The 27,354-nt window shown below is 38.1% G+C and overlaps 1 protein-coding gene across 1 annotated transcript in view; it reads right to left on the minus strand.

The window, feature by feature from the left end:
* Positions 1–27,354, minus strand: part of CLIP4 (CAP-Gly domain containing linker protein family member 4) — a gene marked incomplete at its 3' end in the record, with an annotated part of 60,190 nt that overhangs the window by 4,445 nt on the left and 28,391 nt on the right. Inside the window, exons 10-15 of the mRNA XM_079721131.1 lie at positions 21,875–21,964; positions 20,931–21,074; positions 17,260–17,394; positions 14,020–14,143; positions 9,218–9,282; positions 1,491–1,563 (exon numbers count right to left, since the gene is read on the minus strand). Coding sequence (XP_079577257.1) covers positions 1,491–1,563; positions 9,218–9,282; positions 14,020–14,143; positions 17,260–17,394; positions 20,931–21,074; positions 21,875–21,964 — 631 coding nt within the window. The remainder of the gene's footprint in view (positions 1–1,490; positions 1,564–9,217; positions 9,283–14,019; positions 14,144–17,259; positions 17,395–20,930; positions 21,075–21,874; positions 21,965–27,354) is intronic.

The raw sequence follows: 27,354 nt of genomic DNA on the forward strand, positions 1-27,354 counted from the left end.
CCTAGGACCTAAAGTCTAAACACCTAATGTCTTTCTTTTGTTTCTTATAACACTGATCACCAAACATCTGGTTACATGTTGTTTAAGTAAAAGCTAAGTAAGTTTTAAATTGATTATATATCCTCAATAAGAATATATATTTTTAAACAGGTATTAGAGTCAATCTGCAGAAGTATCAGTAAAGCTTCATTTATTTTTATTTTCAAAGCAAACCAACAGAAGTACTGATATTTTCTCATGTCAACAGATTATCTTGTACATATCCATACCTGCTGTATGATTCCCACGGTTCAGATTTCTCTCTCCTTCCCTTGCTTCTTTGTATCATGTTTTTCCACTCACCAACATCTTGACACTGATTTTGATACCTTTCCCCCTTCAAAATCCTTTATATCCTGCTTGCCTCTTCTTAGTAATTTCCTCCATTCTGCCTAAGAACTCTTGAATATCTTCAATAAACTGGAGCATAAAGTTATTGCCCTTAAACTCTTTCAGCTACTCAAGTGAGGAGACCAATTTTAAAATCTCAGAATTGATAGAGGTTTTGAGGAAGGGGAAAAACAAAACAAAACCCACCCAACTCTGCTAAACAGTACCTAACAGTGCCTCAGGACCCATCAGGGTTCTCAAGTGAAATCTCAGATCTTTGCGAGGCCTTCCAATAACTTCATGCCAGATTATTATATAAACTACCTGCCTGTTGCTCATGTGATCGTCAAGTTCTCTTGCATGGGCTATGACTCCTAGTGGCTTCTAGGGCCCCACAACTAGTGCACTTCCCTACTGAGCTAGACGTTTTTCCCCCAGGGCATTGTTCATAGATTAATTGGAAGGATTTAAAATTTAAAAAACAAACAAACAAAAAAAACACCTCCTTAACCTAATCAGCCTAGAAGAGCCTCATATTCCTCAAAAAGTTAAAAAGTTCCTAAACCTCTCAGAAAACTATTAGGGGGAGTAAACTGGGTCTGAGGTCTATAAATAGCAATATAAATGAAAAAGAGAAAAGGAGACTCTCTCTACAAAGGAACAACAACAACGAAAAAGGGAGCAGTATATTCTACAAGAGGAAGTAGGAGTATTTGTTAAAATAATAATAAGATTACCTTATGCAAATAGGCCTGACAATTCTTTTATGGACTTCCCAAAATATTAAATCAATTCTCTGACTAATCAAGTAAACAGAGTTTAAAATCAGTCCACTCTATTCAATGATAACACAGAATGTAAATTCCTCCAACTTTTATTAACAGTACTAAACCTCTTTGAAAATATATTCCGTATACTACTTTTAGTCACTGGTGACATTTTTAATTGAGCTTGCAGAGGAGGAAGAACTCTTCTCACTAACACACTCATCACACCTTTTCTCCTAAGTGTTAAAATTCTACCACGCAATGTAAAAGATACAAAATCCCACTTTTATTTCTTCACAGAATCCTGTCATGTTCATCTTGAAAGGTGTTTTTCTAAATATTCTTAATACTCACTTGGCAAAAGCATTTCTTCTGTTAATCTCTTTCTGGGAAGAAGCAGAAGTTGTACTGAAACTTCTCCTAAAACCTAAATATGAAAGTTAAGGTCAGATGAGGAAAAATAAATCACAAATTCACAGTCCTTGTTAAAAGTTATCTTTTATCATTTCTTCTACAGATGTTCTATTTTACCAAGTGTTTCTTTGGAAACAGAAAGCAAAGAAAATAAGTGCATATAGATTGTAACAGGAGTTTAGATTTCTTGATGATTGTTACCTTACCTTGCTCATCAAACTATGCACTACATGAATAAGTTAAGATCATGACATTACTTTTGGAGGTTTTTATTATAAACTTTCCTGAAAACCAAATGAAATTGAATTATACATTGATAAAGCTTAGTCTTTTTACTCTCAAATATTATAATCTTGATAAATCGTATTAAAAAAATAAAAGGATAAAAATGGTTTAAAAAACACTATCACTAAATAGACCCCATTTATAAAATTCTGAACAATGAATTTCAGAGCTTATGATTGTTGGCATCCCCAAATGACAGAGTTATTAAAAAAAAAAAGAAGAAGACTTCACTAAAGGTAAATTTTTTAAAAGATGTTTTTAAAAAAGAATGGGATTTCCAGTTCTGGTGGTTATGGCACACCAGATGTGCTGAGTGAATTTCTTGAATGAAGCAACTATAATTTAAAACAACTATAATTAAAAAAAAAAAAATACTGTTGACCTCATACAAGTGGCACAATTCCAAAGAGGCCAAAAACCAAAAAGAGAAACCATGGCCCATTTCCCCCAAAGCAATCTAACCACCTTGTACCCCAGGACTACACTGCCCTCCAGAGAAGCTGGGGCCTACCAAGATGGGGTCCTAACAGAAGTGAGGGTCCCGAGCAGCTCATCTTCAGTGTAAAGTTAAATGAGAAACAAAATGAAGCACCACTCAGGTGAACACAAAGGAAAGCAGCTTGTGTCAACTCCACTGTGCAGAAAGCAAAATTTTCTCCCCTCAAAATTTATGATCGTTAGCCAAATTCATTTTATCTGTGTAATATAACAACAACAACAACAACATTGCAGAGAACATAAACTAAAGTTGGCAGCACCTCTAGGCAACTGGCAGAAGTAAACACAGGCACACCTCAGAGAGACCGCAGGGTCGGTTCCAGGCCACCACAATGAAGCAAATATCTCAACAAAACGAGTCACAAATTTTTTGTTTCCCAGTGCATCTAGTTGTTTACACTATACTGTAGTCTATTAACTGTGCAGTAGCATTATGTACAAAAAAAATGCACATACCTTAATTTTAAAATACGTTATTGCTAAAAACTGCTATCCATCATCTGAGCTTTCGGTGTCACCATCTTTTTGCTGGTGAGGGTCCTGACTGATCAGGGTGGTGCTTGCTAAAAACTGGGGTGTCTGTGGCAATTTCTTAAAACATGACAACAGTGAAGTGTGCCACATCAACTGACTCTTTCTTTCACAAATGATTTCTCGATGTAGCATGCGATGCTGTTTGATAGCATTTTACCCACGGTAGAACTTCTTTCAAAATTGGAGTCAATCCTCTCAAAGCCTGCTGCTGCTGTATCAACTAAGTTTATGTAATGCTCTAAATCCTTTATCGTCATTTCAACAATCTTCACAGCATCTTCACCAGGAGTAGATTTCATCTCAAGAAACCACTTTCCTCGTTCATCCATGAGAAGCAATACCTCATCTGTTCAAGTTTTATGATGAGATTGCAGCAATTCAGCCACCCCTTCAGGCTCCATTTCTAATTCTAGCTGTCTTGCTATTTCTACCACATCTGCAGGTACTTCCTCCACCGAAGTCGTGAACCCCTCAGAGTCGTCCATGAGGGTTGGAATCAACATCTTCCAAACTCCCATTAACGTTGATATTTTGACCTCTTCCCATGAATCACGAATATTCTTAACGGCACCTAGAATGGTGAATCCTTTTCAGAAGGTTTTCAATGAACTTTGCCCAGATCCATCAGAAGAATCATTGTCTATAGCAGCCATAGCCTTACGAAAAGTATTTCTTAAATACTAAGAGTTGGAAGTTTCAAAATTACTGCTTGACCCATAGGCTGCAGAATGGATGTTGTGTTAGCAGGCATGTAAACAACATTAATCTCATTGTACATCTCCATCAGAGATCTTGGGTGACCAGGTGCATTGTCAATGGTAATATTTTGATAAGAATCTTTTTTTTTTTTCTGAGCAGTAGGTCTCAACAGTGAGCTTAAACTATTCGGTAAGCCATGTTGTAAATATATGTGCTGTCCTCTAGGCTTTATTGTTCCATTTACAGAGCGCTGGCAGAGTAGATATAACATAATTCTTTTTTAAAATACATTTATTTATTATTTTTTAAATTTATTTTTGGCTGTTGGGTCTTTGTTGCTGCATGTGGTTTTTCTCTAGTTGCGGCGTGCGAGCTTCTCATTGCGGTGGCTTCTCTTTTTGCGCAGCACGGGCTCTAGGCACACGGGCTTCAGTAGTTGTGGCACGTGGGCTCAGTACTTGTGGCTCTCGGGCTCTAGAGCGCAGGCTCAGTAGTTGTGGCCCATGGGCTTAGTAGCTCCGCGGCATGTGGGATCTTCCCGGACCAGGGCTAGAACCCATGTCCCCTGCATTGGCAGGTGGATTCTCAACCACTGCACCACCAGAGAAGTCCCAATGTAACATAATTATTAAGGGCCCTAGGATTTTCAGAATGGTAAATGAGCACTGGCTTCAACTTAAAGTTACCAGCTGCATTAGCCACTAACAAGAAGGTCAGCTTCTCCTTTGAAGCCTCACACTGACTTCCCTTCTCTAGCAATGAGAGTCCTAGAAGGCATCTTCTTCTAGTAGAAGGCTGTATCATCTACACTGAAAACCCATTGTGTAGTGGTGCCACCTTCATTAATGATCTTAGCTAGATCTTCTGGATAACATGCTGCAGTTTCTACATCAGCACTTGCTACTTCACCCTGCACTTTGAGGCTATGGAGATGGCTTCTTTCCTTATATATCATAAACAAACCTCTGCTAGCTTCAACCCTTTTCTTCTGCAGCTTTCTCACCTCTCTCAGCCTTCATAGCATTGAAGAAAGTTAGGGCCTTGCTCTGGATTAGGCTTTGGCTTCAGGGAATTATGTGGCTGGTTTGATCTTCTGTCCAGACGATTAAAACTCTCTCTGTATCAGCAATAAGGCTGTTTCTTACCATTTGTGCATTCACCAGAGTGGCACTTTTGATTTCCTTCAAGAACTTTTCCTTTGTAGTCACACATGGCTAACTGTTTGGTACAAGAGGCTAGCTTTGGACCTATCTCTGCTTTTGACATGCCTTCCTCACTAAGCTTAATCATTTCTAGCTTTTGATTTAAAGTGAGAGACATGCAACTTTTCCTTTCACTCAGAGGCCACTGTAGGGTTATTAATTGGCCTACTTTCAATATTTTTGAGTTTCAGGGAGGAGGAGAGGGAAAGAGATGGAGTAATAGCCAGTTGGTGGAGCAGTCAGAACATACACATTTATCTTAACTCTGTCATTTTATATGGATGCGGTTCATAGCGCCCCAAAACAATTACAATACTAACATAAAAGATTACCGATCACAGATACACCATAACAAATATAATAATAACGGAAAAGTTTGAAATATTGTGAGAATTACCGAAATGTGACCCAGAGACATAAAGTGAGCAAATGCTGTTGGAAAAATGGCGCCAACAGACTTGCTCAATGAAGGGTTGCCACAAACCTTCAATTTGTAAAAAATGTAGTATTTGAGAAGCAAAAAAAAGCAAAGCACAATAAAACAAGATATGCCCGTATAATCTTCTCAAGAGGCATCAACCCAGGCTTAAAAGAATTCCCATACATTAAATTCTAAGTAAAATAAGCATTTCACAACAATAAATTACAAAATTCACAAGGAAAGAAGGTGCCACAAGTTAGGCTCAACAGAAACAGATGGCAGAATCAGACTCACAAAGACTTCAGATACTGAATTATTAAACATAAAAAGTAACAATATTTAAAATGTTTAATAGCATAAAAGAAAAACTTGAAAATGTAGGGAAAGAATAAGTGACAATAAGTAACAACCAAACAGACTTGCAAAAAGAAAAAAAATGAAAAATTTATAATTAAAAAACTTTGCAGCTGAATTAGGCAGTAGAATAAACATAGCAGAAGAAAGAATCAAGAAACAGAAAGATAACTCTGAAGATATCCAGAATGCAGTCCGGAGAGACAAAGTTGTGAAAAATATGAACGAGGCATGGGAAAGTGAAAAAGTGGACTATACTACTCATCAGAGTTTTGGAAGGAAATAATAAAGAGCATGAAGGAAGAAATATTTTCAGTATGTGGGCAAGAATTTTACAGAATTAATCAAAGATACTAATTCCGAGATCCAGGAAGACCCAAGATGCCAAACAGAATAAACAAAGGGAAACCTCCACCTAGACATAATCATAGCAAAACTGTACAACATAAAGGAACTAGAGAAGACCTTTAAAAGCAGTCAAAAAGCAAAGATAAACCACCTACAATGGTATGGATTAGACAGACTGATAGGTGATTTCTCAAAAATTTGACAGAAGACAGAAAGCAGAAGAATTATATTGTCAATGTACAGGGAGAAAACAGCTTTCAAACTATAATAAAAATTGCATCAATTTTTACTTTTACTCAGTAAAATTATCATTAGAAAAGACAGACAAAAACTGAGTTTCCTACCAATAGACCCTTTCTAAAAAAAATTTAAGAATATAGATGAGGTAGAAACAAAATGATTTCAAGTGTAAGTTCTGAGGATTAATGACTAAAGATATCGGTAAATATTGATATGCATGAGCAAATTAAATAAATATCAATTATATAAAAACTATTATAATAATGTGAAATTTGTGAGGGCAACAAAATAGAAACTCAGTTTCTAAGGATTTCCTATTATTTGAGAGAGAGTAAACATAATGATTAACTTTAGGCTTTGTTAAGTATGTATGTCAAAGTACCTAGAGTAATTACTAAGAAGCATATTCATAGAATGTAATTTTTATACAAGTAGAAAATTAAATGGAAAAAAGAGGGGGTAGCAATATAACCAGAATGAAGTCAAAAAAGAAAAACATTTAAGTACAAAAAAGTTGAAAAATTAGAAAACAAATAAATAACATAAATAAATCCAAATATACTACTAATTACAATGAACGCAAATAGGTGAAACTCAGATTAAAAGACAAAGGTTGTCTTTTTCTAAAAAAAGTAAAATCCAGTTATATTCTATTTAGAAGATATTCCAGGGGCTTCCCTGGTGGCACAGTGGTTAAGAGTCCTCCTGCCGATGCAGGGGACACGGGTTCGTGTCCCGGTCTAGGAAGATCCCACATGCCGCGGAGCGGCTAGGTCCATGAGCCATGGCCGCTGAGCCTGCGCGTCTGAAGCCTCTGCTCAGCAACAGGAGAGGCCACAACAGCGAGAGGCTCGCATACCACAAAAAAAAAAAAAAAAAAAATAGAAGATATTCCAAAAACATGAGAACATAGAAAGATTAAGGCAATGGCTAGAAAAAGATTTTTTAGGCAAGTACTTAACCACAGGAAGGCTGATACAAGGTAAAAAGAATTACTATAAAGCAATAACACTTACATTAACACCAAAAAAAAAAGAAACAGGTAGGTATAAATCTAATAAAACATGTATAGAATCTATATTAGGAAAATTATAAAGCTCTGATGGAAGAAATCAAAGATCTAAATAAATGGACAAGCATTCCATGCCCATGGATAGGAAAATTCAATACTGTTAAGACATCAGTTCTTCCTAATTTCATCTATACATTCAATGTAATCCCAATCAAAATACAGCAAATTATTTTGTAGACATCAATAAACACATTGTAAAGTTTATATAGAAAGGCAAAAAGCCCAGAATAACCAGCACTACATTGAAGGAGAAGATCAAAGTCCACTACTAAACTTGAAGAATTTCTACACGGCTGCAGTAATCAAGACAGTGTGGTATTAGCAAAAGAAAAAGACAAATAGATCAACAGAACAGAATAGAGAGCCCAGAAATAGACCTACACTAACACAGTCAACTGATCTTTGACAAAAGAACAAAGGCAATTCAATGGAGAAAGGATAGCCTTTTCAACAAATATGGTGGAACGACTAAACATTCACATGCAAAATAATGAATCTAGACATCAACTTACACCTTTCACAAGAAATAACTCAATGAATCATAGATATAAATGTAAAACACAAAACCACAGAACTTCTAGGAGATAACAGGAGAAAATCACGGTACCCTTGGGTTTGGTGGTGACACTTTTGATACAACACCAAAAGCACAAGTCATGAAAGAAAAAATTGATAACTTGGACTTCATTAAAATTAAAAACTTCCACTCTGTGACAGACACTGTTAAGACAATGAAAAGACAAGTCACAAAACATGCAAAAGCATAAGGGTTTGCTATTTTGACTGCTTAAAAATTAAAAACTTCTGCTCATCAAAAGATGCCAAAAAAGGAAGGGGAGGGGGTGGCAAAAGACAAGTCAAAAACTGGGAAAGATATTTGCAACAAACAAAACTGACGAAATATTAGTGTCCAAAATATATAAAGAAACCTACAAATTAATAAGATAAGAACAAACCAACCAAAAGAAAAATGGGCAGTAGACGTGAATAGGCACATCATAGAAGAGGAAATGTATGTGGTCCATAAACATGGAAACAGGCCCAACCTCATCTGTAATCTGAAAAATGCAAATTAAAACCACAAGGAGATTACCATTTACACCCATCAGATGGGCAAACAAGACTACTGTTGGTGAGGTGAGGAGTGACAGAGACTCTCATCCACTGCCCATGTGAACAGTTTGGCATACCCAGGAAGACTGAAGATATGGATATCCCATGCCTGGCAATCCTGGAGAAACTTTTGCAACTGTGCACAATGGCATAGTTTCTAATAGTTAAAAACAGGATATAACCCAAATATCCATCAAATATAGAATGAATAATGCATTTTAATGGAACACTAAATAGCATAGCAAACAACAATCAAAACTAAACTTGAGGACACGGGGAGGGGTAAGGGTAAGCTGGGACGAAGTGAGAGAGTGGCATTGACATATATACACTACCAAATGTAAAACAGATAGCTAGTGGGAAGCAGCCGCAAAGCACAGGGAGATCAACTCCTGCTTTGTGACAACCTACAAGGGTGGGATAGGGAGGGTGGGAGGGAGACGCAAGAGGGAGGGGATATGGGGATATACGTATATGTATAGCTGATTCATTTTGTTATACAGCAGCAACTATCACAACAATGTAAAGCAATTATACTCCAATAAAGATGTTAAAAAAAACTAAACATATATTATTTATTGACATATCTATCTATGGGGGATAGACATAAAGAAAATCAAGGGAATAATTAACATAAAATTCAAGATGCATAACTTGAAGACAGAGTATATGAAAAGGGAGGCAGATGAGACTCAGGGGATACTCAGGGGTTTCTATAGGACATACAGGTAATCATCATCTTTGGCTATGGGGTGGGTAATAGATGTTGTTTATGATTACAGGAACTACACAAATATATTTCATATACTGTTTTGTATACATATATACTTTACAAAAAATTTTTTTCAATGAATAAAAGCAAAGAAATAATTATTAAGAACGTAAAACAGTGTAATCTTACCAGGGTAAGAATGATTCTGTTTATTTGAAGAAATTTCTGAAAGAGTATCCAGGGACTCTGTTACTCTGTGAATAAAACAAGTAATGCAAACCTCATTAGAAGTAGCTGGTCTTCAGATTTAAGACTGGTGCTTAACTGAGGGTTTCACACCAATGGTTATTTCTTATTTCACTCATTTCGACAAGAATTTACTAAGCATCTATCATGAGCCAGGGATGAACTTCAATCTAGCACCACAGACAGGCAATAATCAGACAGAAGAGGTCCTTGTTACATAAGCATAGTAAGTACATAGAAAGTCAACTTCAGGTGAATTCATTTCAAATAGGGGCCTGACTTTGCTTCTTTGGAGCTTTATTTTCAAAGATGAAACTAAAAAAATGTGAAAAATTTATTTTATGTTGAATTTAACAAATGTTAGGTTATAACTGTAAAAACACCACATTTTTACATTGAAAAAACATCAGCTGGGTTTGTGCATATATGTGATTTTTCTGATAAAACTGACTAATACGATTCAACATGTTTTATTTTATACTTGACTCTAAGCACAATCATAAAGGTCACGTTCCCGATAGGTCTATTTCTTTGATACACAAATCATTCTTATTTTTAAAAAGCCAATCCTATAACAGTCTTATTTTCTTCCAATTGTTTACTGACCTAAATCTGCAGTCTTTATTCTAGCAATCACTTGCATCAGCACACTTTGTTACCATAAAGAAATCCTGCAACTCTTACAATATTTGCAATTTCATCTTGCAATTCACATGCGTCATTTTCACAAGATATACAATATACAGCAATCAATGAGAGACTAATGCATGCAAAGAATATGATGAAGAGGACAGATACTTGAATTAAGCTGTGATGGAGAGCTGAGAACTTAATTCTAAAAGTGATCAGTTCATTAGTAATAAGTATGGAATGGTATGAACTGAGAATAAGAAAATTAATGCTATGCCGATAAAAACCACTTGAGCAAAAAATAGACAGAGAGAGAGAGAGAAAGATTAGATCCAGTCAGTGTCTTAGAATTTCTCTAAAGTAATATTGGTTGATACATAAGTTAATAGAAGAAAAAGCATTAACTAGATGATACTTGGGTGATAGTAGAAAGCCATTCAAGCAGAGCAAAGTACCATGTGCGTTCTGGGACAGGAGGCACATTTTTTTTTTTTTTTTTTTTTTTTTTTTTTGGCGGTACACGGGCCTCTCATTGTCGTGGCCTCTCCCACTGCGGAGCACAGGCTCCGGACACACAGGCCCAGCGGCCATGGCTCACGGGCCCAGCCGCTCTGTGGCACGCGGGATCCTCCCGGACCGGGGCACGAACCCACATCCCCTGCATCGGCAGGCAGACTCCCAACCACTGCACCACCAGGGAAGCCCAGGAGGCACATTTTTTAATGGAACTATTAAAATAAAAAAAATTTTTAAAGGCCAGCTACAATCTGGGCAGGAGTGCAATGCAAGGTGAGGTTGTGATTGGTCACTATGTGATTGACTGTTCTCTCAGGAGTCCCTAGTTTAAAATTCTTACTTCTTGAATATCAGTGTTATCTTTAAAGAGCTCCAAAGCTGGTTTAAATTAGAAACTCCTCAAAATCAGGCACCATGTCTGTTTTATTTACTTATAGAACGCCTAGCACAGCACAAAGTGCTAAAAGACACTTAATAGTATTTGATGATGATGAATGAGACAATCAGAAGATGACAGGAAGACAGCTGGATAGAGACAGCAGTTCATTTAGAGAGAGAGCCCTGCTTCTTCTAAGATGAGGGAGCTGCTTTTAAATGAATCACCTTAAAGAAGACCAAATAGATGGCAAAAAAAAGTAAAAAATGTGTGTTCCATAAACAAAGCAAGAAAAAGAAGATAAAACCAGGAGAAAGAGGCTTCACAATATAACAGAGAAGAAAGCTGTTACAGCATAAAAAGCACTGAACAAAATTTGATCAATATTTACTGTGCATACAACATGCCAAACTGTGTTCCTTGGGTAAGCAAACATGAAACGGAGAACCCCAGTCCTCATGACTAGGAGACAAATAAAACTTATGAGAGACTGTAGCAATGTGTTAATGAAGATTTGTTCAAAGTAATATGAGAACCCAGAAGACTGACTGGTGACTCAGTATGGATCTTATTCCCAAATCAATCATTTATAAGATATAGGTCCTAAAGAAAGTCACTGGGCCTCTTTTAACCATTATAGGGTAATGGTTAAGAGTACACATTCTGATACTAGACTATCTGGGCTCAAATCTCCACTTGGGAGCTGTGTACAACTGCACAACTCACTTAACCTCTCTGTGCCTTACTTTCCCCACCTGTGAAATAGGGATAAGTGCAGTACCTGACACACAGGGTTGCTGCAGAGCAGTAAACAATACATACAGAGTACTTAAAACAGTGCCAGCACGTGTAAGTGCCACTAGCTACTACCTCTTTTCCTTCATTATAAAATGACTACCAAAAAAACCCAGCAAACTGCCTAAAAGCAAGGGCTTAGGAAAAAAAAAACAGCAAAATAACAAACCTGGGCTGAGTCCAGCTCCACCATTAACTACTGTGCGAGATCAAAATACCCCACCCAAAACATGCCACTCTGGTGCAAGGCCTATTTTGAGCTAAAGATATTTGAGAATCAACAAATGCAGGAAGAGGCTTTCTCTGAACTCCCCTTATCTGCCTAAAACAGATCTTCCCAAAAAAGAACTGAATTGTCATAAATCCGCTTCCCGGGAGTTTCATCAAGCGGAGAAGACCGACTCTCATCACAGGAGAGAACGTGAGGAGTTAACACCACACCCAGACAGACACTGTCACAGACCATCATATCCCCATCCATTTTCCTAAGGGCTCACTAATCTTTCTAACATCATCTGCTCCCCCACAAGTGGCCGTTCTCCCCCTCCCTTTCCCCTATTGGGATGGTCTATAAACTCTCCAATCTCACCACTACTTTGGGCGTTCACTGCTTTCTGTGATGCCCCCGTGCATGTAAAATTAACATTTAATAAGTGTGTGTGATTTTTCTCCTGTTCATCTATCTGTTGTCAGTTTAATTCATAGACAGGACAAGTTTTTCGTCCCCTACAGTAGCTATAGGACTTTAGCAAAGCTACTGTATCTCTTGTAACTTTTCTTCACCTGCAAAATAGGAATAATCATATTACCTTATACCTCACTGGGCCTGGGGGAGATTTATGAAGTACATGGTACAGAGCCCACCTCTTACTAAATGCTCAGTAACTATTTGTACAGATCCTCCTCAACTTACAGTGGGGTTACGTCCCAATAAATCCATCTTAAGCTGAAAATGTATTTAATACACCTAATCTACTGAACCTCATCACTTAGCCTCGCCTACCTTAAATGTGCTCAGAACACTTTCATGAGTCTACAGTTGGGCAAAGTCATCTAACACAAAGCCTATTTTACAAAAGTGTTGAATGTCTCATGTAATTTACTGAATGCTGCACTTCAAGTGAAAAACAGAATGCTTGTATTGGTACAGAAGGGTCGTAAATGTATTGGCTGTTCACCCTCGTGACCACGCGGCTGACTGGGAGCTGCTGCTGCCCTGCGCAGCGTCTCGAGGGAATACTGTACTGCACGTCGCTAGCTCAGGGAATGATCAAAATTCAAAATGTGAAATACAGTTTCTACTGAATTCTTATCACTTTTGCACCACCATAAAGTCAAAAAATCATAAGCTGAACCACTGTAAGTCGGGGACCATCTGTAGTTATTCTTTGCCAGCTCACCTGACCAAATACTTATTAGGATCAAATGAAACAACATTTAATTGAAGGTACTTTATAAACTGAAAAGCATTATACGTTAAATGTTATAAAATCATAAATAATAAGAAAAGAATTATACTAAGTACATCATAGAAGAAGGAAAAGAATACAAAAATTACATGTAATTATTCAATAAGAAAAACAAAGTGAGAAAGAAAATGGATATAAAAACTGTTAAATTTGCCAGGAGGCAGTCACACAGTCTAGTTGGAAGGGAACAAGATGGGACTCCCAGGTTGAGATCATAGATCTATTCTCATGAATGTGACTATACCATACATGTTATTTCCTATTTAAAGATGAGTATCCCATTTCCCATCCACTGAAAAGCATACCAAGCCAACTTCTTTCAGCACATTAAGTCATTTCACACAACAGTACCTGGAATTTCATGAGGACTCACTTCTGCTCAACTTTTTTTTTTTAAAAAACAGAGTGAGCTGGTACAAAAGTGTACTATCTTAAGAAGAAACACCGGGGAGGTATATTATATATAAATCCTTGAAGCTTCACTTCCCCCGAAGATCTACTGCTTATCTATTTTTGAAAACTAAAGAAGTCAGAGGAAAAAGCCATTTTGGTTCCATTAGGTTTATAGGAGAATGAATGGGGTGCCTGCTGGCAGGAAATTTAATGTGGTTAGGATGTGACTGAAGCAATCAGAGAGCATTTTTACTTTTGTCTGCGTGACAGATGAAGCTTGCTGCGCTCACTGTTCAGAGCAGCAAACACCACTCCTAATAGCCTACATGTACTCACAGGGTTTGCAAATGAGGAATAAAGGAGGTTTTTAAAATTGCAAATTCTCAGCAAAGCAAATTTAGCTTCCACGAGCCTTGCCTCTGAAGAAGGTGGTTGGTTAACCCCTTGAAAGAAGACGTGGGCTGTAGTCAGGGCATGTCTTTACTATAAAATTAGGGACTCTAACTGTAACCCACTGCACATTAAGAAAAGTTCTTGTGAAGAGTGTACATTCCATTGTTTCTCACCTTTGTACCCTGGATGGGGGAGCAAATATTCCGTATCTCGGGGAACAACTAAAATACTGCACACCTCCAACGGACCCGTCATTCTTGCCGTGGGGTTTATCAAGCTCTATCCCGTACCAATATCCTAGAACAAGAACATGAGATTTTAAAAGCATCTGCACTGTATCCAAAATTGTTATGCTATTACACAAACCCAAAGTCTAGATGGTTTAACATTTTCACAAATGACCAAAATCCTCATGATCATTAAGCTTTCAAATGACAAAATTGTAAAACAAAATTTGAAAAATGAACTAGAAAAACATTTTACAAGCATAATTGCAGAGTTGTACATTAGGGGAGAAAGATAAAATGCACAAACACAAATTTGGCAAGGATTAGCTATTATACAAGTAGTGTATGACCAAAATATATCTAAAAGCTACAATAAGAAACTGTCCTTAACTCGGTAGTATGGTCTGTTTAAGTTGAGAGCAGTGTAGCATGATACTGAGATGCATAAATCATAAAATGAATACGCAATCTTTTCATTTTACTCTTCCAGTATTAGAATACCACAAACAGTTCTGAAATAATTAAAGGGGGACAAAAATAATATGGAAAATATGACTAGACTTCATAGTGACTCTTCTTTTTCTTTCATTTTTTCCCTACCCAGGAAAGAAAAAAAAATCATTTTTAACCTAAATGAAAAGATTTAGGTTAGTTAATAGGAATAATTTTCTAAAAGGCTTTTAAGTATTTAAAAGGGCCCACTCTGAGGAGAGTAATAGGATTTCCTTTTCTAGAGAGCATAAAGTTAAAATAGTGAGGTTGCTTTTAGTGTGGCAAATATTAGATAAATGGACATATACTCCTAGAGTAATGGCTCTGGATGAGGGTACCTCCAGTTCAGTTAAAAGTACCTGACAGTCCACTCATTTTTTAATTTAAAAGTAGAATACAATAGTAATTGTATGTGGTCTCTTAGAATCAGTATCAAATAAAAAAATAAGGATATAGATATTGAGAAACTTATTACAAATGACAAAATACAAAAATAGTGTTCCCTTCAGATTAATAGTTCAAAGAGTCAATTATATAACCTCTAAAAAGACAATCTAGAAGTTCTTAATTTTTTTCCTCTTACATTTTCCTCTTACTTAGATGATACCTCAGTCCATTCCCGATATTGGAGTTTGAGTTGAAAAGACTAATGTAATGCGTGTAATTGTCTTTTATACTTAAACAGTCCTACCCTGCACAGGTACAGTGAGGTATACAAACCCACTGCTCAGCCATACTAATGCTCAGTCATCGCATTTCTGAATGTCGCTAACTGGGTTACTCTGGTTGCCATTGTTATTTCTGAGTGCCACGGTTATAATTTTCCCAGTTTTACTTCCTTCTGCCTTTGATGCCTTCCTATATAATTTTTGCATTTTCCCATTTTAATACACCATATCACTGCTACATGTTTACCATGTAACTCCTGAAAGTGTGTAGCACACAGCAGGAAGGCATTATGGCAAGTGTTAACAACAGTGACTGCATACTGTCTGGTAGTGGTGAGGAATGGACATCTTCCCATGTAAATGGCAACTTTCTTTCAGAGGTGGCACTGATAAACATGCTGAAGGGGCTAAACATGCCCTCTGTCAGGTCTAGATCTTATCATCTATAAAAAGCCTAGATGTTACCACTGTCCTACAGAACCAATTGATCTAAATTTTGATGCCACAAGAAATATACGCTACTTCTTTCTGAAAGAGAAGAAGGACTTTAATGAAAAGTTTCCAACTTTTATATTTGCTTATTACTTCTCAAATGTCTAAATGCTCTACACTAGGAGTTTAAAAATTAAAAGTCAACCTAAAACAACTGCATCCAAACAAAACAAACCATTCAAGCCTTGTATAATAAAACCAGAGAAAGGAAACTCAGAAGACATGGTGATTGTGGAAAAATAACCTACCTTTGGGATTCCTAGGTTTTTATTTGAGGACCATATTAAGAACATTCTAACTAATCTCAATTACTAGCTGGTGCCCTAAGAGAGACATGAATTATAAAACATATAGCCCATCTCCAATCCATTAGTAGTTGGACTGCAATTATAAATGGTACTAATGAAACAAAAATGTGTTGGGAGACAATTCTCCATGTTTCTACAGGCGTTATGGACAGAGGCACTGACCGTCTTTTCATGGATGTTTGTAGAGAAGATGACCTTGGGGGATGGAGACAGAGTCTCCCCCGGCACAAAAGACAGGCATGCTTACTGTCTAGTACAAAGGTTCAGATTCCTTAAGCTCGGGGCTCCTCTCCTATAGCATAAACCACTGGGTGTACAGGTGTCACCTGGCCCTCCCTATCTCATCCTCTGGGAACTGGGGCTCAGGAAACAGAAGAAAATGCTGCCACTTTGGCTACCACTATTGCAGAGAGCATTGAGGTCCTCTATCGCTGACCCAGGAGCCAGCATCTTCTGCCAGCATCTATGAAACCATGGCAATCCAACTTGTTAACTTGCAAATAGAGTAAAATCTCAGATCCTTCAGAGTTCTTGACAGAAGGCTACAAACTTTTTAAAAAAAATCAGTGTTCTAGGTAACCGTTTCCTAAAATGCTGCAATGCCACCATGTGTCAAAACAGCATATTGCTATTTAAAAATACAAACATGGTTTTATTCAACTGGCTTCTGTTTGAAATTACAATCACTGAAAATATAAAAGAAAGATAATCTTTACTTTTGGAAACACACTGTTAAGCCTAGATTGGAATGAATATATAAATACACAAACATGCATTTTTAAGATCCCAGAGTACACAAATGTTTTTCATTTTCCTTTGAACCGCTTTGTTTGCTTTTCTCTCCAAGCCACTCTGTTAAAAGCTATATGCAGTAAACTCATTATCCACTCATTTTCAAGATTATGTTTAGCACAAATCTAATCCTAAAATGTTTTCTCTGTTATTTAGCACACTTGGCAATCAGTGAGAGTAAAACTGGAGAGTAACAACTAATTTTAACTTTAGACAATTTAAAACACAAATGGCAAGAAAAATTCATAAGTAACAATCAACCTGAGTAAAAACAGTCTGCATTTGAATCAATGTTTTCCATTTTCTGCACCATAGCTACCACCCACAAGAACTATTAATCAAGAATTCTCTATAAATTTTATTCACATGTAAAATTTTAAACCTTTTGTTATCTAAAGAATTCAAGTTGAGCAAAGACTATACAGATGAGTTACCTGGAGCAAAGTTTGTTGTCCCGAAGAACTTAATGGTACCAATTCTCTGGCCTACCACCAACACCCTATCTCCAACGCGGAGTTCTCCTTCACAGCGTGCATTATTTGCTACAGATGTTGCTGAGGAATTCAAACCTGTTTTGGGGTTGGTTGGGGAAGGGGATGGGGCAGGAAAAGAGAAAAAACAAAGGGAAACTCAAAAAGCACGTAAGCCAAAAAACTACTATTTATTCTAACCAGTCTAGTTAGTTGGAGATTTCAACATATGCTGCCTTTCCTTATACACAGCATCTAAGTTGTGTTTCTCACATGTGAAGTAAAGCTACTCACAAGAAATCTGAAGGGTTTCCTGAGACAATCATTGCCACAGGAACTTACACTTGATTCCTGGTGAAGTATCAACTTTATCCTGACTTCCTGGTGGCACTCTCTACTAGAACAGAGGTCAGCACACCTGTTCTGTAAAGGGCTACATAGTAAATATTTTAGGCTTTGCAAGCCATACTACTCTGCACAACTACTCAACTCTGCTGTCATAGCACAAAAGCAGACAGACAAAATGGGCACAACATGTTCCAATACAACTTTATTTACAAAAATAGGTGGTAGGTTGGATTTGCCCCATGGGCTATAGTCCACCAATCCCTATTCTAGTATAATGCTAGAATCACAGTAGTTCAGTGGGACTCAGTGTAAATGATACATACACAAACGTAATTTAAAAGTGAAATTGCTATAAGATTCCAATTACCCCAAATTGATTTCCTTATTAGAAACAAAAGCACTCCCTGCCCAGACCTTGATTCAAACCTAAAGCCTGCAACTCCCACTACTGAGCATCAGAAGTCCTGGAGAAACACTGTCTTGAAAGCTGTTCAATTATAACAGAGAAGAGGTGGGCCCCTGAGGCTTGTCCCATCAGTCCATGAACAGATTTGAGTGGCTGTCATCTGAGAAGGCCTAGGGAACCCTGCGTGAGGGTGTGGGATAGAGGGTAAGTCAGACTGTTAACAGGGAGAAACTAAGAACATGGTAACAAATGAGGAACACAAACTCAGGGAGAAGGAAGGTCTGGATCAAGTGTACACTAAAAAGTCCTTGGCCCTCAAAATAACTAACATTTCCCAAGCACTTCACAGTTTACAAAGCGCTTTTCATGAGAATTATAATCATAGATAAGAAACAAACTCAGGAATTAATGAAGACATAGTGTTCATAGGAGTCGGTGGCACACCTGACTTAAAACCCTGACCCTGTGACCAGAAACTCTCACGTCTGTCCCCACGCTGCCTGCAGACAATGGACCAAGGACAGAGAGTTCAACGTGGACTGCAGTGGGGCTGAGCTCACAGACGTCCTCCCCAACCTCTCCCATCCCCCATCCCTTCTTTCTGCTCCTCTTTCTCCTTAATCCTCTGTCCTTAGCTTCCCCAAAATGTCCACCCTCTGCAGTCCACATCTACCCCAAATGCAAACCGACAGAGAAAGTGGAATATCTACTCACTCTAGCAATACTTTCTTAAGGAAACATCTCTGGGGTTCGGAACTTCCTCTCACACATCTCCCTCCCCTTTTAAAACGACCTCCTTCTCACTCTAATTGATAACTCTCTTCACCTCTACTATTATTTAGGTCCACAAATCCCTCAAATTTATAAAAAGAAAAAAAGGTTAAGTATGTAGGCTTACCTATATACTAGAACTAGAACTACCTTAAATAAAGGGTAAAAAAGATAATTCCATACCCACACATAAATTTTAAAATCAAGTCAATGTCAAAAGCCCAAATTCCAAATGAAGAGCGCCTTAAAATGTAAATAAAATGAGGACAAACAGGATTGCTACATCACTACATCTTTTCACCTCTGTTCCTCACAGCATTAAAGAGAAACGGGTCTCAAGGGAAGAGGAATCTATTCAGAAAATAAATAGTCAAGCAAAATTTCCAGATTCTCCACTTTTAGGGCCTCAACTTTTAACTCTATTACATCAGTGTTACTACTGAGGGTTTGTTTGGGTTTTTTCCCCCATACAATAAAGTATCTTAAAGAGAAAAAAAAATCCTGTCATGAACATTTTCTACAATAAAATACTGGTTCAGCACAAGTATTAAAAGTATTAGAAAAAGAATCTAGTAATTACTATGAGGCTCATTAAAAATAAGTTATGGGCTTCCCTGGTGGCACAGTGGTTAAGAGTCCGTCTGCCAATGCAGGGGACATGGGTTCGAGCCCCGGTCCAGGAGGATCCCGCATGCCGCAGAGCAGCTAAGCCCGTGTGCCACAGCTACTGAGCCTGCGAGCCACAACTACTAAGCCCGCGTGCCACAACTACTGAAGCCCCCGCGCCTAGAGCCCATGCTCCGCAACAAGAAGCCACCACAATGAGAAGCCCGCGCACCACAATGAAGAGCAGCCCCCGCTCGCCGCAACTAGAGAAAGCCCACGCGCAGCAACGAAGACCCAACACAGCCAAAAATAAATAAATAAAACAATTTTTAAAAAATAAATAATAAGTTATGTCAAAGTGGCTTCATTTTCTTTCTATGCAGGTAAATAACTGAACTGCAGTAAATTCAATATATATGTTGATTTCAACAAGAAAACGTGTTTTATATGTCCTTACACATAACTGAAGAAATGTGGACTGAATGGGATCATGCAGGCTTCACAGCAAGTTAAAAAGGTTATCACTGTCAACCTCTCCTACACAGTTTTAAACAATGACTTGGCTAAAAATAGAGAAAGCATGCTTTTTAAATAAGAAGATACCACAAAAGTGTGTGAAAAAGCTATACACAAGATGTAAAAAACAAAATTCAGAGGGATAAAAATTCAAACAATAAATTAAATGAAATGAAAATAAATGTAAAGTCCTATGTCAAGCCACAAAACGAAGAGACTTAGCATAAGGCTCTGTTTGAGCCAATGACATAGTGTGGTCACCAAAACTGCATGAGTAACCTCAGACTGGACTTGACTGAGAGGCAGTGGTTCAGCTCTCTACCAGCAGGCTGGAAAGGGTCTCGGGACCCTACAGCATGAAGAAGAGCTGAAGGTACTTGAGACAGAGGCGGACTCTGGTAGCAGCGAAGCATCAGACAGACCTGCGGGTGAAGCCCAGGTGTGCACTTAGAAGCTGCCACAGTGCACCAATGCCTAACCTCCCTAAGCCTCAGTTTCCGCATTCACAAATTGAAGATGATCATCATAGTACCTACTCCATAGGTTTATTTAGAGAATTAAATGAAATAAGGTATGTAAAATTCCTTTAATAGTACCTGAAATAGCAAATAACATGTATTGACATGTTAATTATTATTATTAGGTTTAGATTAGAAAAGAGATAAGTAAAGAAAGAGAACAGACCGTATAGTTTCCAAGTATCTGAAGATCTATCATAAAGTTCTAATATGAACCTTACAGGGGCTAGAGTCCATAGATACATGAGGAAGAGAAGAAGTCAATCCAGACAAGGAAAAATGGCAGGAGCATGAGGGAAAGGCAGAGAGATCCATAGTATGCTGACGAAGGGGAGGGAGGTGGGGGGACAAGTAGTTCAATCTGACTGAAGTAAAGGGTTCCTTCTACACATTTAAAAAGAGCAAATCTACTTACAAACAAACCAAGATAAAAAACACCAAGAAAGCCTGGTTGAAAAAGCCATAGATACCAGCACTGCCTCTAGATGAGACGGAAGGGCTTTTGCTCATTGTCTTCTTGCTACTGCCACTTGCATTCAGTTTCCTGGAGTGACTCTGTTTGTGCTCCAAAGAAGATGTGGAGGAGGAGCTGCTGACGGATGCAAGCAGGGTAACTAAAATGGTACAGGAAAAGAATACATCAGAGGGTGGGAAATAAGAAGTGAACCAATAAGATGCTTTTCCAGGTAAATCCTTCTGAAACTCTCCACTTAGCTTCCTCAGTTGCGGATTAACTAGTGTTGAATTAAATGCCTGATTTCATCAAAATATACTGTAGTTCATACATACAAGATTTTATAGCCCAAGCAGTTTTAAGGATCCAAAGGATCCACACTATATGATGACAATCTTATATAGGAGAGCGCTGTCATGTCACTAACTTAGACCAACTACCTATTCTAACCACCACTGTCTCTCACCTCACACTTAAGATGACTTAGTAGAACCACATCTTATTTATATAAAAAACATACTAATGTGTTTTTAAGGTAACAAAAGCTTAATATTAAAATGTTCTGAGTTAACCTGAAGGCAAGCAGGAATACTTTTGAATTTTCTATTTGCGCTCTATTCCCCCAATGATTTGACAGCTAAAGGCCACTTTAAATGCTTTTATCAAGACATCTACACTATGGAATTTCCTTTTATTCTCTTAATCTAGTCCAGTAATTCTCTAATTTAAGTGTACATAAGAATCACAACACAGGATTTTATACAAAAAAAATATGTGTGTGTGTATATATATATACTTTATTATGAGCTGCTTAGGGGATTTTTAAGGATAAATTTTTACTGTAATGATTCTTCCCTTACAAACTTTAAACTTCAGCCTCATATAAGCTATATCACTATATTATTTTAAAGTTCAATCAGTAAATTAAATTTTGAAAATAGAAGTTATAAATTATATTACCATCTTTCTCTGCTCCAGTTTTCAATTCTTCACCAGGAGGCAATGAAAGTGTTGATTCTGAAGCACTATCTTTTTTTGATGTCATTAATCCTATAGAACACAAACAAAACACTTCCAGCAAGAAAGAATTTTGTTTAACATTAAACAAAAATATGTATTTGCTTTTTTTTTTTTTCTTTTTTGGGCTGCACTGGGTCTTTGTTGCTGCGCGCAGGCTTTCTCTAGTTGTGGCGAGCGGGGGCTACCCTTCAATGCAGCGCGCGGGCTTCTCATGTTGCAGAGCATGGGTTCTAGGCGCACCGGCTTCAGTAGTTGTGGTTTACATGAGCTCAGTAGTTGCGGCGCATGGTCTTAGTTGCTCCGTGGCATGTGGGATCTTCCCGGACCAGGGCTCGAACCCATGTCCCCTGCATTGGCAGGCGGATTCTTAACCACTGCACCACCAGGGAAGCCCTGTATTTGCTTTTTAAAGTACAGACATCCCTCATTATCTAAATCTTATCCTCTTCTGAGAACACGCTGGATGATAAATTCACTGACGGCAGGGGCCAATATTTCATTATTTAAAGGGGAAAGAAAAGAATGTATTCCTAAGCCCATCTGAAAACCCCAATCAATTTCCCCAAATATCACTAAAGTATCTTTTCCACCTATTTAAAAATCCACTAAGGAATTCTAAATAATATAAAGCATTTAAAACACAGCTATCTAACTGTCTGATACTTAATGCACTCCTTAGTGTGTTTGCACAATGCTAGCATGTAAAGCAAACCTGATACAGCTATGACGGCTGCACACTTACTAAGACCTGCAAAAAACTCATGATTTCACTGGTGTGTGCAGGCAAATTCATTGTAGCAGACTGTCTATTTAGATAGTAAATTTGCAGTAAAAATGTCTGCAAATCATTATAGCAATTATTCATTTAAGTCAGAGTCAGATAGTAAGAAACCCTGTACTCTCTGCCACTGGCATTCTGAAAATGACTACCCGACTCTAACTACACCCAACTCCCCCAAAAAACTGATTTTAAAAGAGAGCTCATGAATAATACTCTACTTAATATTAAGACTTCTGGTGTGGAGAAAAGGGAACACTCTTGCACTGCTGGTGGGAATGTGAATTGGTACAGCCACTATGGAGAACAGTATGGAGGTTCCTTAAAAAACTAAAAATAGAACTACCATATGACCCAGCAATCCCACTACTAGGCATATACCCTGAGAAAACCATAATTCAAAAAGAGACATGTACCAAAATGTTCATTGCAGCTCTATTCACAATAGCCCGGAGCTGGAAACAACCTAAGTGTCCATCATCGGATGAATGGATAAAGAAGATGTGGCACATATATACAATGGAATATTACTCAGCCATAAAAAGAAACGAAACTGAGCTATTTGTAATGAGGTGCATGGACCTAGAGTCTGTCATACAGAGTGAAGTAAGTCAGAAAGAGAAAGACAAATACCGTATGCTAACACATATATATGGAATTAAAAAAAAAAAATGTCATGAAGAACCTAGGGGTAAAACGGGAATAAAGACACAGACCTACTTGAGAATGGACTTGAGGATATGGGGAGGGGGAAGGGTAAGCTGTGACAAAGCGAAAGAGAGGCATGGACATATATACACTACCAAACGTAAGGTAGATAGATAGTGGGAAGCAGCCGCAGAGCACAGGGAGATCAGCTCGGGCTTTGTGACTGCCTGGAGGGGTGGGATGGGGAGGGTGGGAGGGAGGGAGATGCATGAGGGAAGGGATGTGGGAACAGATGTATATGTATGACTGATTCACTTTGTTATAAAGCAGAAACTAATAAAAAAAAATATTAAGACTTCTGTTTCAATTCTACAGAACCAAACTATTTAAATAAGAAACCTAAGGGACTACGCCCAGTTTCGAGTTCCATCAAGCATCCATTCCAATTCTACTCACTTACAAAGCGTTTCTGGGTGAAGAAGTGAGCTTGGCACTCTGAGCGTCGCAAACAAAACAAGCCATGGTCCCAGCCCTAGAGGAAGACCTTTTCAATTTGGTGTGGCAGAAAGACATGAATAATCATAATATGAGGACATGTTTGATATAAGCCCTAGCATAGAAGGAGGAGACAATAATCATGGTTATAAAGATAAATTAATGCCTCATCAAGAAGATCACATTCCAATATGGGCCTTGAGAGATATGTCAGATTTCTTCCAGTGAATACTGGAGGTATGATCAGAAAGAACTGAAGGTAGCCATTACGGATGGACAAAAAGAAAAAAAAAACAAAACTTAAAGAAAGACAGGGTCAGAGAAGGATGAGTAGCTTGGCTGGAATAAAATGGATTTTGGGGGGACACGGGAGAAGTAACCTGGATAGATGGGCCACAGTAAAATCTTAGAGGGTAACGGTGCCGGCAAAGGAACCGGAGCTCTTCAGTAAGGAATGAGCCTCTGCTGGGCTTTGGAAAGGAGGACTGGCATGAACAGTCACAGGTGAATAACATCACCCCGAGAGCAAAGTTTAGAAGGAACCAGAGGAGGAGAGACCAGAAGCAGAGGCCAGGAGTGAGGGCCAGAACCACAACAGCAGAAACTGGGTTGGGGGGTGGGGGAGAGAGACTTTGTGAAGTCAACCCACAGAGTAATTTCTTATTTTCCATTATATTTTTCAGTCCTAAAGTATCCGTTTGAGTCTTTCCTTTTATTTGAACATTTTGAGATAACTGGAAATTCATATGCAGTTGTAAAAAACAGTATCGGGAGATCTCTTGTACACTTTGCCCAGTTTCCCCCAAAGGTGACATTTTACAAAGCTATAGCATAAAACCACAACCAGGATACTGACATTGCTACAACCCACCAATGTTAGATTACCTCAGTTTTACTTGTACTCGTGTGTGTGTGCATGTGTACATGAATTATTTGGTTCTTTTTTTATACCTTCATGTCTCTGCTGAAATTTTCCATTTGTCTCAAGAGGGTTCACCCTTAATTCTTAGAGGGTTATAATATATTCTTTAAAATCTTTATCTGATAAATGTCTGTATAATCTCAGGGTGGCCATCTTTTGATCGTCTTTTTCCTTGAGAGTTGGTGAGATTTTCCTGGTTTTTCATATTTTTAGCAATTTTGGACTGTATCCTGTACAGTATGAACATTATTTTATAGGACTTTGGGTCTTGTTTAAATTCTATGGAGAGTGCTGATTGTTTTGTTCTGTTCTGTTTTAGCAGGCAGTTAGTTTCAGGCTGGCAGTTCCTACCCATCTTCTGTGACTGTGGCTCCAATGTCAGTTCAGTTGCCAAAGCCTATTTGGGATCTGTCTCGTGTGCTGTGCCACCCAGTAGTCAGTCTGAGACCTGGGCAGTGGTCTGCGCAGGAGACCAAATACCCTGGTCAGACGCATGCACACACAACCTGGCAGTAAGCCCACCATTCTGAGATCACTTTCTTGAGCTCCTTCCTCACCACGGTCTCCTTGACACTTTCCTGCTCCCAGAGGCACCCCTTCCTGATACTCTGGGTAGAATGCCTAGGCTTTAATTTCCCTGCTCTGTCATATAACCTTTTTGTTTGTTTGTTTGTTTGTTTTATTTTTATTTTTGGCTGCATTGGGTCTTTGTTGCTGCACGTGGGCTTTCTCTAGTTGCGGCGAGTGGGGGCTACTCTTCGTTGCAGTGTGCAGGCTTCTCACTGTGGTGGCTTCTCTTGTTGTGGAGCACGGGCTCTAGGCACAAGGGCTTCAGTAGTTGTGGCTTAGTTGCTTAGTTGCTCCGTGGCATGTCGGATCTTCCCCGACCAGGGCTCAAACCCATGTCTCCTGCATCGGCAGGCGGATTCTTAACCACTGCGCCACCAGGGAAGACCCTGTCATATAATCTTTTGAGATTGACTCTGCCTATGGGGCCAAGCAGTAAGAAAAAAGAAGAAAAACTAATGGGGATTCCATCCCTGTTCTTGGGACCACAGTTTCTCTGGCCAGAAACAAGGGTTCCCCTCCTTTGGGGTTTTAGGTGTGTGGCCATCCCCTGCTGCTATTACAACATGCAGGACTGCCTAGGGACTGAGGTGGGAAAGAACCAAAGACATAAAAAAGAGCAATCAAAAAAGAAAACAGGGACTTCCTCCACTTCCTGTCTAGCAGGAGACCCCTTTCCTGCTCCTCAGACCAGAAATAGAGGGCTTCTCTTTGAGCTTTCTTTCCATATCTGCTGTGTACTTCTGGGTTTCAAGTTAAAAGGATGCCATTTACAAGAGCATCAAAAAGTATAAAGTACGTAGGAATAGACCTAACAAAACAAGTACAGAATATCTGTAGAGAAAATCATAAAATTTTATTGAGATATTTTTAAAGGACCCAATTAAATAAAGCAATATCCCAAGCTTACAATTAAAAGACTGAATATTGTAAAGATGTCAGTTCTCAAATTGATTTAAGGTTTAAATGTAACACCAACTAAAACTTCAATGGATATTTTTATTTTTTGACACTAAAAATAACATTAACATAATTTGTTAATTTATCTGTCTAGAAGTTAACTTTCTATTAAGGAGCAAAAAAAACTTTAATTTTGTGACAAGTACTTTTTTTGAGATATAATTCCAGTTTGTACTTGCAAAATAATATTTTCTTGCCCTGGAGATATATTTATCACCTTAATTTTTTATTTTTCCTTTTTATTTTTCTAATTGAAGTGTAGTTGACATAAACATTATATTAGCTTCAGGTGTACAACATAGTGATTTGACATTTATATACATTATGAACTGATCACCACAATAAGTCTAGTTACCTCTGTCACTACAAAGTTATTACAACATTACTGACCACATTCCCTATGCTGTAGGTTCCATCCCCGTGACTCATTTCTTAACTACAAGTTTGTGCCTCTTAATCCCCTTCACCTATTTCACCCAGCCCCCCATCCCTCTCTCAACAGATTTTTTTTAAAGAAACTTAACAACTTATTCTAAAATTTATAAGGAAGTTTGATGTATAAGGGCCAAACAGGCAGGACACTGTTCAAGAAAAAGATAGGAGGCTTTCCTCTACTAGATATCAAGATTTATTTTTTTAAAAAAACTATAGTAATTATGAAGTGCAGTACTAACACAGGGATATTCAAATAGGCCAGTGGAACAGAGCAGAAAGGCCAACCAACTTTGTAGATAAAATCCTTTAGTCGTGGTAGAGTGCCTTTCTGCTTCAGTTATTGATGAGTTAGCAAGTATTTATTAAGCACCTATTCTGTGCTATGTGCTACAGTGAATACGAAAGTACAAAATACTCTCACAGTCCATTTAGAGTTGAAGATTTTTCTAACAGAATAAAAGATCTGCCCAAATAAAGCAATCAGAGGACAAAACCCAAGATAACAAATAGCAACAGGCTGGTATGGATTAGAGTGTACACGAAATTAGAGAATGAAGAGATCGAAGTGAGCTGGGTCATCAGGGAGGTTTTTATGGAGAAACAGGATGTGAGTAA

The sequence above is a fragment of the Hyperoodon ampullatus genome (assembly GCF_949752795.1).
Source record: "Hyperoodon ampullatus genome assembly, chromosome: 15".
NCBI lineage: Eukaryota > Metazoa > Chordata > Mammalia > Artiodactyla > Ziphiidae > Hyperoodon > Hyperoodon ampullatus.